The sequence below is a fragment of the Lissotriton helveticus genome, chromosome 5_1 (genome assembly GCF_964261635.1).
Source record: "Lissotriton helveticus chromosome 5_1, aLisHel1.1, whole genome shotgun sequence".
NCBI lineage: Eukaryota > Metazoa > Chordata > Amphibia > Caudata > Salamandridae > Lissotriton > Lissotriton helveticus.
The window spans coordinates 2,056,104,200-2,056,118,656 of record NC_136065.1 but is presented as its reverse complement, the minus strand read 5'-3'; the positions used below and the strand labels follow the sequence as shown (position 1 = coordinate 2,056,118,656).

The following is a 14,457-nucleotide window of genomic DNA, read 5'->3' as shown; positions in this document are numbered from 1 at the left end:
TACATTTTAACATATTCTGCCATCAGTGAGGGGAACATACAAGCTCCAAGATGATGCTCCTGTCCTGCGTGACTCTCCTCGCTGCCTTCGCCCCCTTTGCCCACTTGCACCCACACTGTCCGAATGAGAAAGCTCACCTGCTCCCTGCCAAGCTAAGTGAGGTAAGTGTCTGAGCCCCACCTGTGCTTCCCCACACAACTGGGGGGTACGCAGGGACATCTTAAGGATTTTGAGGGCCCTGGGCTAAACATATTTGGGGAGGGGGGTTGTTCCGAACAGCTTTGGATTTATGATCCGGTTTCAACTCTTTCATGCCGTCTTTGACAGTGCACAGGCACACTGGTCCAAATTCTATCACTGTTTACACATACTATCCAGGGATAAAGACGTTTTCAATACTTTAACAGAACAGCGGCTCATTAATATAACTGCAAATAATCTCCTACACCCTCAAATGTTAGGTCCTATTTTGATCTAACAGAAACGTGTTTATGGCTGTTGCATGAAACATAGACACAACATTCCTCTGCAAATGTCTGCAATAGATTCTCACACATTAAAAATAAATTAATGGGAAACTGTATTTGAAACAATCTGTTTAAGAATCATTCGAGGTCATCAGAACAAGACTGCAGAACAGAGCTGGTTCTGGGGGGGGGGGGGGGCGGGGGCTGAAAGGCTGGGTGGGGCCTTGGCCTAGGGCACACCTTGCCCATGTCTTAAAATGCCTGTGGGGGTACTATGGCCAAGAATGTGGGGTCTACGAAAAGCCAGTTGTATCAAATCGTTAACAGGGCCCATTTCCACTAAACTCATGACAAATACTTATGTCTTGGCACAATATCACATTTACCCATTTTCTATGTTGTTCATTTGGCAAGTAGTGCTTACATCACATTTATTGTCCGTCTTCAACAGATGAGAGAGTGGGCTATGGCATTTTATTGATGCTCACTCTCTGGTACCGCTGCACTACCATTGCAGCCCATCACTGGTGGTGCAAAGAAAAGAACAGGCAGAGCAGCAGGGTACAGTGGGGCGCCCCTCTCCATTGAACAGGCGCAGCAGGGCAGAAGAAAAACAAGCTTTCTATCTTTAGAAAGCAGCTGCAGTGCAGCATTCCCTTCCATGCATGCCATACTAAACATGACAGGGCATGAATCCCTCCCCTGCATAATAGATACAGCACAGCAGTGCAATATTCTTTCTCATACATAGCAAATGTGGCACAGTAGTGCGAGATTCCCTTCAATGCATAACAGATACAGAACGGCAGGGTGAGATACCCTCCCATGCAAAACAGATACAGCACGGCAGAGTAAGATTCCCTTCCATGCATAACAGATACAGAAAGGCAGGGTAAAATTCCCTCCCATGCAAATAAATACAGTACGAATGAGTAAGATTCCCTCCCATGCATAACAGATACACCACAACAAGGTAAGATTCCCTCCCATGCATAATAGATACAGCACAGCAGTGCAATATTCTTTCTCATACATAGCAAATGTGGCACAGTAGTGCGAGATTCCCTTCAATGCATAACAGATACAGAACGGCAGGGTGAGATACCCTCCCATGCAAAACAGATACAGCACGGCAGAGTAAGATTCCCTTCCATGCATAACAGATACAGAAAGGCAGGGTAAAATTCCCTCCCATGCAAATAAATACAGTACGAATGAGTAAGATTCCCTCCCATGCATAACAGATACACCACAACAAGGTAAGATTCCCTCCCATGCATAATAGATACAGCACAGCAGTGCAAGATTCTTTTTCATACATAACAAATGCAGCACAGCAGTGCAAGATTCCCTACAATGCATAACAGATACAGTAGAGCAGTGTGAGATTCCCTTCCATTCATAACAGATACAACAGTGCAGAGTAAGATTCCCTCCCATGCATAACAGATACAGCACTGCAGGGTAAGAGTATTCCCATGCATAACAGATACAGCAGGGCCATGTAAGATTCCCTCCTATGCATAACATACACAGCACAGGAGGGTAAGATTCCCTCCCATGCATAACAGATACAGCGGGGCCGAGTAAGATTTCCTCCAATGCATAACAGATACAGCACTACAGGTAAGATTCCCTCCCATGCATAACAGATACAGCACAGCAGGGTAAGATTACTCCCTCCCATGCATTACATATACCTCAGGGCAGTGTAAGATTCCCTCCTATGCATACCAGATACTACACAGCAGGGTAAAATTCCCTCCCTTGCATAACATATACCGCACAGCAGGATAAGATTCCCTCTCATGCATAATAGATACAGCATAGCAGGATATGATTCCCGCTCATGCATAACAGATACAGCACGCCAGGGTAAGATTCACTCCCATGCATAACAGATGCAGCACAGCAGGATAAAATTCCCTCCCATGCATAACAGATACAGCATGACAGGGTAATATTCCCTCCCTTTCATTACATATACAGCACGGCAGGATAAGATTCCCTTCCATGCATAACAGATACAGCACATCAGTGTAAGATTCCCTCCCATGCACAACAGAAACAGCCCAGGAGGGTAAGATTATCTTCCATGCATAAGAGCTACAACGCAGCAGTGTAAGATTCCCTCCTGTGAATAACAGAAGCAATCCCTTTTCTCTCACAGAAAGGCAAGTGGTATGTGGGCTCTACATAGACCTCTGGAGTAGATTTTAAATCCACTGAGATGAGTATAAAAATGGATGAGTGAGTGAATATGCTTGTGCTACCACTACCTTGCTCGGTGCCATCACTCAGTTTCATGACTCTGTTGTCAATCATGATCAGAAGAGCTTAATCTTTGCATCTGTATTCCAAACAGGAAACAGTTTTCAGAGCAGCACATTTCCATTAGAGAGATAGGTGCTGCTTTAAAAGACACGTTTCTTGTTTGGGAAGACAAAGGTGGGAGCAGGCCGTGGTCCACTGCCTAGTCCCCAAAAAGCTGATAGACGCAAGGACCAAAAGGAAAGCTGGCCATGGTGGCTGCTTCCATACTGCCATTCAGTCGCCACCGTAACTGATCAATGGGTGCATTCACACATTGTGATCACAAACCACTGAGACATACCTTTGTGACTAACAAAGAGTGGGGCTCCTTTTGCATCCTCCCCTATATGCTATTGGGAAATGGCCATAAAATCCCTTTTATGAGTCTGAGAGACTTTTCCAGTTCACAAAATTAGTTTTATAACTTGTAAATAGCTATTTTAGAGACTCAACCCTTGTGATTTTGTTAAATTGCAGGCCTAGCGATCACAAAATACCTTTCTACATCAGGCCCAAAATGTAAAAACAGAAGAATCCTCCATTATGCTCTTTCTCTTCTTTGCCCCTTCTGGTCTTAGTATTTCCCCTCTCTCTTCATAGATATTTTCCTCTCTGTCACCATCTCTTCCTCTCGTTCTCCATTCTCTGCTGCTATCCTATCTCTGGCACCTTCCCCTTTTCTTGTGTTCGTTCACACTCCATCCCTCCCCTCCTTGGAGTCCTGTTCATTCTCTGGCTTTCATTTTCCTCTCATCTCAATCTCTTGTGGTCAGACACCAAAGACCACTTTTCCCACTCACCCACCTCCAGTCCTCAAGATTCTAACTCTCCAAGGATTTTTCATCTCTAGTCAATAAACAAAGGGAAAGCCCAGCAGGCTGGTTCACTTGTTCAAAGTGCTTTGATTAAATAAATGAGTGGTTAGTAGTGCTTTAATAAAACCCCATGTAAAAACAAATACAAATATTCCTCGTGTCACTTTTATTTCTCTATTCACCCTCATACTCGCTTCTCTCACACGCCTCTTTTAAACTCTTCTCTCCCACTCGGTATCACCGTACTCTCACATACTCTGCTTCATGTTCCCCACCCCTTCACTCCCTCTCACTTTCCATTACTTCCTTCCTTGTGTCTTGTGCTTATTTCTCCCTCTGCTCCAACCAGGTCCAGGGCAAGGATTTATTCTACCCTACCTTAGATGAAAGCACATTTTCCTGTACTGTCCATTGTAGAAGTGGCCTTACATTTGCTTATTGTAAAGATAATATGAAGCACACAAAAAGGGGCTTAGTGGAATTTCAGAATTAATGTCAGTCACTGGTAATTAATGTGGCCGCATCTCAGTCCAAATTTATTTTGCACACCACGCTACCTAAGTTGGGACCCAGCCATATGTAAGTCAGGCTTGACGCTGCTTCAGTTAGAACAGTCCAGCCCAAACTGAACGATGGGTGGGATACAGCCAGAGTAATTACTAGTGACTGAAATTAATAGATTAATAGAAATTACCTTTTTCAAAAGTTCACCTTTCACTAAAGTTTCTCTCCATTCAACTTCAGACTCAATTCCATCACTAATTAGACCCACATCCACAACTTCTTCAATTCTTCACTACCAAAGCAATCACACATCACTGGCGTCTGTCATTAAATAGGACTTCTTCTTCGGATCAAAAATGCAGAGATCTTGGGCCTTACTCAGACACATTTTAGGTGTTGAAAGTCCCCATCACAATCATTGGACCATTCAAACTCACATACTTTTTAAAAAAAAGATCCCTTAAATATCCACTCACACCAGCAAAATTGGGGGATAAACTTGTGGTAAAATGCTGCCATTCCCAAGAATTTCACAGGTTCTTCTTTGGTCAGTGGAGTCCCGAGTTTGCAGATGGTCTCAATCAATGCAGCTCTGGGCTTAATACCATTTGCAGACACTTGGTGACCCAATATTCAGTTTCAGCCACAACAAATTTGCACTTTTCAGCACGTAGAGTCAATCCAGCATCACAGAACTTCCTCAAGACCAATCTCAGCCTCCGATCATGTTCTTTGGAGTCCACACCAAACACCAGATCATCATCCTGTTAACTTTTGACAAGCCACTCCGACCGTGCTGTTTACTCTCTTTAATGGAGACAGTTTTGCATGACGTGTTTCGCCTCCCACGAGGCTTTATCATTTGCAGCATTACTTAGGATGGGTTTGTTAGCATTTTAAAAACGTAACTCCAAACATTGAAGAGGGACTAGTGCCCACCAGTTCAATTTTAAAGTGACGGTAGGTTTTCAAATATATACATGAAATTGTATATATATGAAATTTTGACACAACGTTGGATTCGATTACGCGCGTGTTTATATATACACACAGCATTGGATTGAATACTCGCGTGTCCAATACGCGCGTGTTTATAATCGAAAGACCGAACAGACCTTATCGATTTGGTTGCTGTGCAACAACTACAATGGACGCAGAGACAATAGTCTACAGATATTAGGATGGACAATTGGTGTCAGGATGGCAGACCGGGAAGTGGGTGGAGGGAGGGGGGAGGAGTTGGTTCACTTTGCAACATTAAGAAAGGACACATAGAGACAATATTCTACATATATTAGGATGGACAGTTGGTGTCAGGATGGCAGACCGGGAAGTGGGTGGAGTTGGTTCATTTTGCAACATATATATACACAACGTTGGATTCGAATGTCGCGCGTGTACAATACACGCGTGTTTCTAATCGAAAGGTCGAACAGACCCTATAGATTTGCTTTCTGCTCAACAACTACAAGGGAGGCATACAGATAATAGTCACAAAAACATATTGTATACCCACAAGCATTGTGAAATTAAACATATGAGAAACATGCGCTTACTCTTTTCTTTCTCTTCCATTTAACCAGACTGAGCCACAGCAATGCGTGGCCGGGTACAGCTAATATATATGGAAATGATTCTAGCTTGTCTAGAGAATAATGTTTTTCTATTTTCTAACCAACTTTTCCTGCAAACTAGAGGCGTGGCCATGGGGGCCTGCTTCTCCCCCAGTTATGCCTGCCTCCACATGGGCTTCTGGGAGGAGCAGGTCCTCATGGTCGAGTTTGCAGCCACCATGAACACCAAGGTCAAAGTCTGGTGGAGATATATAGATGACCTGTTTATGATCTGGGATGGTTCTGATGTTGATGTCACAGCATTCATTGATCTATTGAATTCTAATAATCTTAACTTGCATTTTACCGGTACTGTAAGTCCCAAATCTATTGTGTTTCTTGATGTGGAGATTTATATAGATCAGGGTAAGCTACACACCAAGCTCCACAGAAAACCGACAGCAGGTAACACGATATTGCATGCTTACAGTCCCCATCCACCCCATCTGATAAAGAGCATCCCCTATGGGGAGATGCTCCGTATCAGACGTATCTGTAGTAACGATGTTGATTGCCTCAGTGCACAAGAAGAATGCAGATCTAGATTTATGGCTAGAGGCTATGATCTGCATACTATTGACTCTGCACAAAAGAGGGCCAACTCTGTTGACAGACAGCGAATGTTATTTCCCACTGAGGCTAAGGACAAGATGTCTTGCATTGAGGCTAATAATGAAACGAGACTCATTATGACTTTCAGTAACCAACATAAGACAATCTGTAACATAGTGAAGAACAATTGGTTCCTCATTAGAAGTGACCCGGTTATTGGCAAATTGGTAGCCAGTAGGCCTAATATCACCCTCAGTAAAGCGAGATCTATGGAAACCAGTCTGGTCTCTAGCAGCCCTGAATTAGCCACGGGCACGTGGCTAGCAGGGAGCAAAGGGTTTTTGAAATGCGCCACCTGCAAGGCCTGCAAAAACGGCACTAGCAGAACTGAATATACAATACCCTTCTCTCCTGTCCCCATAAAAGTAAGAGAGAATCTCAACTGTAAAACAGAATTTGCTGTATACGTCCTGCAATGCCCTTGTGGGCTCAGATATGTGGGCAGCACAAGGCCCCAGGTCCATAAAAGAATTTTGCAACACCTCAGGGCTATCACCAACGCAGACCCCACATATCCTGTGGCCAGGCATTTTGAAACTGTACACAACAAGAACCCCCAAGGCCTTACCTATTATGTCATAGATTGGGTCCCGCCCCAACGTAGGTTGAGGTGACAGGGAAGGGCTTCTTCGCAAACTTGAGACCCGATATATCATCTTGCTGGATAGCAAGATGCCCAACGGGCTCAACAAGAGTGAAGATTGCCATACTTACCTATAACCTTGTCACACCATGAGCTTTTCCACTCTGAACCAATTCTGCATAAAACAAAATACCATCCTATTCAGCAACTATCTATTAATGTAATTCCCTTATCCTCCACACAGACCATTATGTAAATCATTATGATATTTTATCACTCGTTTATCTTTGGGCACTTTTTTCTATTTCACTGTGGTAGCACTTTATGACTTTATTGCGTGATGTTGCACATTTAACCAACATGCACTGAACTACTAGCGATTTTTGCACAAGTAATTGCATTGCCCACATGGGCATTATTAACTATATTTATATTTGTCTTAACCATCATGAACTTATTTTAAAAACAACCTATTTGATCCATATGTTTTACAATTTATTTTATTGTTGTTTTACTCAAAACATACGGTTGACAATTTTAACATGTGCTTAAGTTTGGCAAATCTTACAATTATACTTGTCAAAAATGTTAGACATGAATCATGAACATATGTATATAAATTCTTAAGAAAATAGGGTTTTCACTTATGTGTTCTTAATATATTTAAATTTGATTTGCCATTATTTATACATCTGTTTTTATCTTGTGCATTAACTTATTTGCTAGGTTCAAGATCGGTGCTAATTAGTTTGATACAATGTATTTATACAACAAAACTTACTCATAATCTGTATTTTACTGGCAGGTTTTTATGTTGGTTTAAACTTTAAAATGTGTTAGAACTGCAATGCATTTAAGCATATAGTATGTCTTTTATGTTCATCACGCACTATGCACTTTAAAAATGGTGGCCAGGCCCCATGACTGCGTCATGTGATCAAGGCTTTTGGTAGCCGAAACGCGTCGTGGCAGACTGGTGTTGGGCGCAATAAAACTCTAAACACCACGAGTTGGGTCTCGTCTCGTCTTTACCTCAAATTGGCTGTTTGTTGTACTGCTGAGGACGTTTCATACCGCATATATATATATATATATATATATATATATATATATATATATATTCATATATATATATATATATATATATATATATATATATATATATATATATCCAAATGAAAGTTAGTACTCGCGCACTCTCAGAGGTCCAAATACAGATACCATAAGTTTTTATTTTCAACCGCTAGGCGGTGATCAAGACACTTGGTGTGTCAAAACGCGCAGCGGTTTCAAATGAAAACTAATGGTATCTGTATTTGGCCCTCTGAGGGTGCGTGATTACTGACTTTCGTTTGAATTATGACTGCCGGTCTGGGTTTGCCGGCACCACCACGCAGCACCTGACAAAGGGATTGATCTCAGAAAGACCCACCTTGAATTTTGTATATGTATATATATATATCGAAACTAATATAATAAAGAGAGAGCCCAAACCGTTGAGGCGGTTAATCTCAAGAACCACAGCATCAATCACAACACCCAATACAGCGTTGGAAAGGGAAGTTGCAGCAGAAGGACATAGGCTATGCAGACGCCCACCATATACATTTAAAAGGTAAAAGAACCGTGCCAGCAAAGTAGTCCCTTGTGGGCGTGTCTGCGTTGTGCTGTGGGCGTTTGCTGGGGGCGTTACAAACGCTGGGGGCGTGTGGTACGTTCCGCCATGCATGCCATGTCTCATATCGTGTGCTGGGGGCGTGTGCGGGGCGCGGGATTACGGGGAAAAAACGAGCGTTGTGCCCAATATTTCATTGTTTTTTCTTCCCAAGTTCTGTACATTCCAGCTCCGGGTGTCCACCCTGATCCCTTTAAATACCCCTGCACCCCATAATCATAACCCACCTTAATCCTAAAAATACCCCAACACCCTTAAACACTAACCCATCTTAACCCTATAAATATACCCTGTACCCCAAAATCCAAACCTATCCCTAAACCCTAAAAATACCCCTGTACCCCTAAACCCAAACCTAGCCCTGAACCCTATAAATACCCCTGTACCTCAAAACCCAAACCTACCCCTGAACCCTAAAAATACCCCTGCACCCCAAAACCCAAACCTACCCCTGAACCCTAAAATACCCCTGTACCCCAAAACCCAATCCTACCCCTGAACCCTAAAAATACCCCTGTACCCCAAAACCCAAACCTAGCCCTGAACCATAAAAATAACCCTGTACCCCAAAACCCAAACCTACCTCTGAACCCTAAAATACCCCTGTAACCCAAAACCCAAACCTAGCCCTGAACCCTAAAAATACCCCTGTACCCCAAACCTAGCCCTGAACCCTTAAAATACCCCTGTACCCCAAAACCCAAACATGCCCCATAACCCTAAAAATACCCCTATACCCCAAAACCCAAACCTAGCCCTGAACCCTAAAAATACCCCTGTACCCCAAAACCCATACCTATCCCTAAACCCTAAAACTACCCCTATACCCCATAACCCAAAACTATATCTGAACCCTTAAAATACCCAAACACCCCAAAACATATACCTCAGTACCCCAAAACATATACCCCTATACCCATACTTACCTTATCCAAACATTAAAAAAAATATCCATACTAATATAATAAAGAGAGAGTCCAAACCTTTGAGGCGGGTAATCTCAAGAACCACCACACCAATCACAACACCCAATGCAGCGTTGGAAAGGGCAGTTGCAGCAGAAGGACATAGGCTATGCAGACGCCCACCATATACATTTAAAAGGTATACGAACCGTGCCAGCAAAGTAGTCCCTTGTGGGCGTGTCTGCGTTGTGCTGTGGGCGTGTGCTGGGGGGCGTTACAAACGCTGGGGGCGTGTGGTACGTTCCGCCCTTCATGCCATGTCTCATATCGTGTGCTGGGGGCGTGGGCGTGTGCAGGGCGTGGGATTACGGAAAAAAAGCAAGCGTTGTGCCCAATATTTCATTGTTTTTTCTTCCCAGGTTCTGTACATTCCAGCTCCGGGTGTCCACCCTGCTCCCTTTAAATACCCCTGCACCCCATAATCATAACCCACCTTACTCCTAAAAATACCCCAACACCCTTAAACACTAACCCATCTTAACCCTATAAATATACCCTGTACCCCAAAACCCAAACCTATCCCTAAACCCTAAAAATACCCCTGTACCCCAAAACCCAAACCTAGCCCTGAACCCTATAAATACCCCTGTACCTCAAAACCCCAACCTACCCCTGAACCCTAAAAATACCCCTGTACCCCAAAACCCAAACCTACCCCTGAAACCCTAAAATACCCCTGTACCCCAAAACCCAAACCTACCCCTGAACCCTAAAAATACCCCTGTACCCCAAAACCCAAACCTAGCCCTGAACCATAAAAATACCCCTGTATCCCAAAACCCAAACCTACCTCTGAACCCTAAAATACCCCTGTACCCCAAAACCCATACCTAGCCCTGAACCCTAAAAATACCCCTGTACCCCAAACCTAGCCCTGACCCCTTAAAATACCCCTGTACCCCAAAACCCAAACCTGCCCCATAACCCTAAAAATACCCCAAAAACCAAACCTAGCCCTGAACCCTAAAAATACCCCTGTACCCCAAAACCCATACCTATCCCTAAACCCTAAAACTACCCCTGTACCCCATAACCCAAAACTATATCTGAACCCTTAAAATACCCAAACACCCCAAAACATATACCTCAGTACCCCAAAACATATACCCCTATACCCATACTTACCTTATCCAAACATAAAAAAAAGCATGCTTTTACCATTCATGCATTTACAACGAATTTCGTTGTAAATGTATGCGTGGTAAAAGCATATAAAATGTAATGTCATTGAGTTATAATGCCATTGCGGAGTTATGGTACTTTCATAATGAAAGTATGCCGAGTGATGGTATGCGGAAAGAAAGTTGCGGAATAATGGGTGTTTACCCTCCCCCGGTAAGTACATTGGTGGCACGGCGGCCCACATCTCCAGCAACATACTCATATGTTTTCACCACCGATTTGAAAAATGCACAGGTCTCTCTCATTGATGGCCAGCACCGACATACAATTTTAGACACACCTCCCGCCACAAGTCCTAGAATTGCGAACTTTAGAGCTGGGGATCTACGTTCGAATCTCGGCATCAGCTCAACATCCTGTGATTCCAGGCAAATCGCTTTGTCTCCCCGTGCCTACGACAAATGAATGTGTTCTTCTGTAATGTAAATTATGCTCATGCCATGTTGTCGAGTTCGCGCTATATAATATTGCAAGGAAAAATAAAGTAGGGAAACTCAAGTTCACACACTACTGAACGCGCACTCTTAAGTGCATCAGCAGTGCATTGTGAATTGGAGCGTTTCACAGGCCTATCAGAGATAAGAAATGCTATCAAAACGAAATCCTACAAAACAATATACTACTGGCCGGCAGCAATTCATACCCGGACAACGTCGGGACGGGCTGCTAGTATATATATATTTCTTTTTTTTCTTTTTTTTTTTTCTCCATCAACGCCACTTCTTTGCTGAACAACTTGCGGGCGGGTGTCGTTGTCGTGACAGTGGCAGTCACGCAAAATTTTATTCAACAACTTCCCAACCAGGGTTTTCAACGCACTCCACGGACTCCACAACTTTCAATTTCTTTATTTAAGGCAGACCGGTTTCAGCATTCCGCCTTTTTCAATGCCTTCTATACACATAAGTTACGTTGCCCCCGTTTATATGTCCATTTGCACTTTCCCATTGGTCCCAGCAAGTACAGTGAGCGATGACGGACTTCATATTTAGCCAAGGTTCTATGTCCGCCATGTTATCGTGGTTTATTATTTTCGGAATGCTGAAACAGGTCTGCCTTAAATTATAGAAATTGAAAGTTGTGGAGTCCGTGGAGTGCATTGCAAACCCTGGTAGGGAAGTTGTTGAATAAAAAAAATATATATCTATATCTATATATATATTACCTACTGGCGGTCGCCAGTAGGTAGTTATAGTTAGGAGCTAGTTTCCATAGGAAATCCACAACATTCTATTGGGAATAACTTTGGCGCCGGTTGATGAATCTCCGTGAATTTCTCAAAGAAGATGGCCCGCTCCGCTCCGCTCCTTCCCTGAAAGTCTCGGGAAGATTCGTCAAGCGGGGGCCGAGAAAAAAGGGGGGGTCCCAAAACGTGTTTTCCCCATGTTAATTTCCATAGGACGATTAGACACGGCTACAGCCCGAACCGCTGAACGGAATTACACCAAATTTGGGGAAATGGTAGGGTCAGGTACGCAGATCACGCTTTAGTTTAAATGGTGTAAATCCCTCAAGTAGTAGCTCAGAAAATTAAAGTTAAAATCAATTATATATCTATAAGCGCGCACCTTGCCGTGCACGAGCTTCATGCTGATTGGCTGCCACTGTCTGTCAGCACTCCAAAACAGAAATTGATGGCAGCCATCTTGTGCCTCAGTAGACTGAGGCACAAGAAAGCAGGAAAAAAAAGTGTAGAACTGCAAAAGGGGGCAGGGTAGAAGCACCCTGACCCCCTAGGCCTGCTCAGGGGGTCCCACAGGGACACCCAAGACGGAAAAAGAAAATAATTCAAAAAATCCCCCCAAAAAAAACACATTTTGCCTTGGGGGTCCATGTGGGAACCCCTGAGCAGGCCTAGGGGTCAGGGTGCTTCTACCCTGCCCTCTTTTTGAGTTCTAAAACTTCTCGAGCACGAGCTGCATGCTCATTGGCTTTCAACACTTCAGACCAGGAAGTGTTGGCAGCCATCTTGTGCTCGGTAGACCGAGGCACAAGAAAGCAGAAAAACAAACGTGTAAAACACAAAAAAGGGGGTAGGGTAGAAGCACCCTGACCCCCTAGGCCTGCTCATGGGTTTTTTTTTTTTAAAACACGGTATGTTTATTTAAAAATTACCTCCTAAGGGGACCAAATTGTGGGGGCATAGTGATAAAGAAGTGTGGGTGGTGCCCAATCCCCCCCCCACACTGCTCCGGGGACCGCCGCCCTCCGGTGCAAAGCAACGCAGCCCCCTGGCGCATACTGGAGGCTCCTGGTGGGCTAGTTGCCTCCCAGGGACCCCCAGTATGCAAGGGGAATTAGTTCCCCCTCTGCAAACACGCCCGGGGGCTGCGTGCAGAGAGGTGTAAAAAGGGGCATAGCCTCATTACACCTCTCTGCAATACAGCCCCTGGCGCATACTGGAGGTTCCAGGTGGGCTAGTTGGCCCCCAGGGACCCCCAGTATGCAAAGGGAATTAGTTCTCCCTCTGCAAACGCGCCCGGGGGCTGCGTTGCAGAGAGGTGTAAAAAAAGGGTGTGGCCTCATTACACCTCTCTGCAATGCAGCCCCCTGGGGAATACTGGAGGTTCCTGGTGGGCTAGTTGGCCCCCAGGGACCCCCAGTATGCAAGTGGAATTAGTTCCCCCTCTGCAAACGCGTCAGGGGGCTGCATTGCAAACATTTTTTTATCAATTTATATTAAAAATATGTAATGTAATTTAAAAAATAATATATCTAAAAATAAAAAATGTATAATAATGTAGTAAATCAGTATAAAAAATATAACAATTATTACATTAAAAAAATTTAATTTACAAAACGATTGAAATTCACTGAAAAAACCATAGGTTACAGCCACGTTATAGTTAGGAATTAGCATTTAAAAAACCTTTGAAATTCACTGAAAAAAACCATAGGTTTTACACACGTTATAGTTAAGAATTAGCATTTTAAAAACCTTTGAAATTCACTGAAAAAACCATAGGTGTCACACCAGTTATAGTTAGCTGGTCATTTTACTCATACAAAACCTTTGAAATTCCCCTGTTATAGTTAGTTCAGCTAACTATAACTCGCGCGCCCGCAATGCACTGCTGATGATGTCACATATTACATCACTCATGACATGGTCTGTGACATCACTCATGACATCACTGATGCGTGTTTGCAGAGGGGGAACTAATTCCCCTTGCATACTGGGGGTCCCTGGGAGGCAACTAGCCCACTAGAAGCCTCCAGTAAGCGCCAGGGGGCTGCGTTGCTTTGCCCCGGAGGGCGGCGGTCCCCGGGGCAGTGTGGGGGGGATTGGGCACCCCCCACACTTCTTTATCACTATGCCCCCACAATTTGGTCCCCCTGGGGGGTAATTTTCAAATAAACATACCGTTTTTAAAAAAAAAAAAACATTTTTGGCCTTGGGGGTCCTCGTGGGACCCCATGAACAGGCCTAGGGGGTCAGGGTGCTTCTACCCTACCCCCTTTTTTGTGTTTTACAAGTTTGTTTTTCTGCTTTCTTGTGCCTCGGTTTTTTAAATGCTAATTCCTAACTATAATGTGGCTGTAACCTATGGTTTTTTCAGTGAATATATATATCAATGCAGTTCTAATGGATATTGATATTTCTATCATGCTTAATTTTATATTAATGAAATAATGCCACGTCCTCACCTAGGGACTCTTTCATTTCTTCTCTCTGGCTCCCTACTCTACATCAGTTGTGTCATCTGGCATCTCATGTGTGTTATCAT

General features: G+C 43.7%; 1 protein-coding gene across 2 annotated transcripts in view; it reads left to right on the top strand.

Annotated features, from left to right (window-relative positions):
• The window catches only part of LOC144756282 (uncharacterized), a 444,819-nt gene that overhangs the window by 32,491 nt on the left and 397,871 nt on the right, over nucleotides 1-14,457 (top strand). Inside the window, exon 1 of one of the 2 annotated variants that reach the window (XM_078645942.1) lies at nucleotides 3-161. The exons of the other annotated variant lie outside the window; for it this stretch is intronic. Coding sequence (XP_078502068.1) covers nucleotides 51-161 — 111 coding nt within the window. The 5' untranslated portion in view covers nucleotides 3-50. Of the gene's footprint in view, nucleotides 1-2; nucleotides 162-14,457 lie in introns of those variants that run through there. 2 annotated transcript variants of the gene reach the window in all.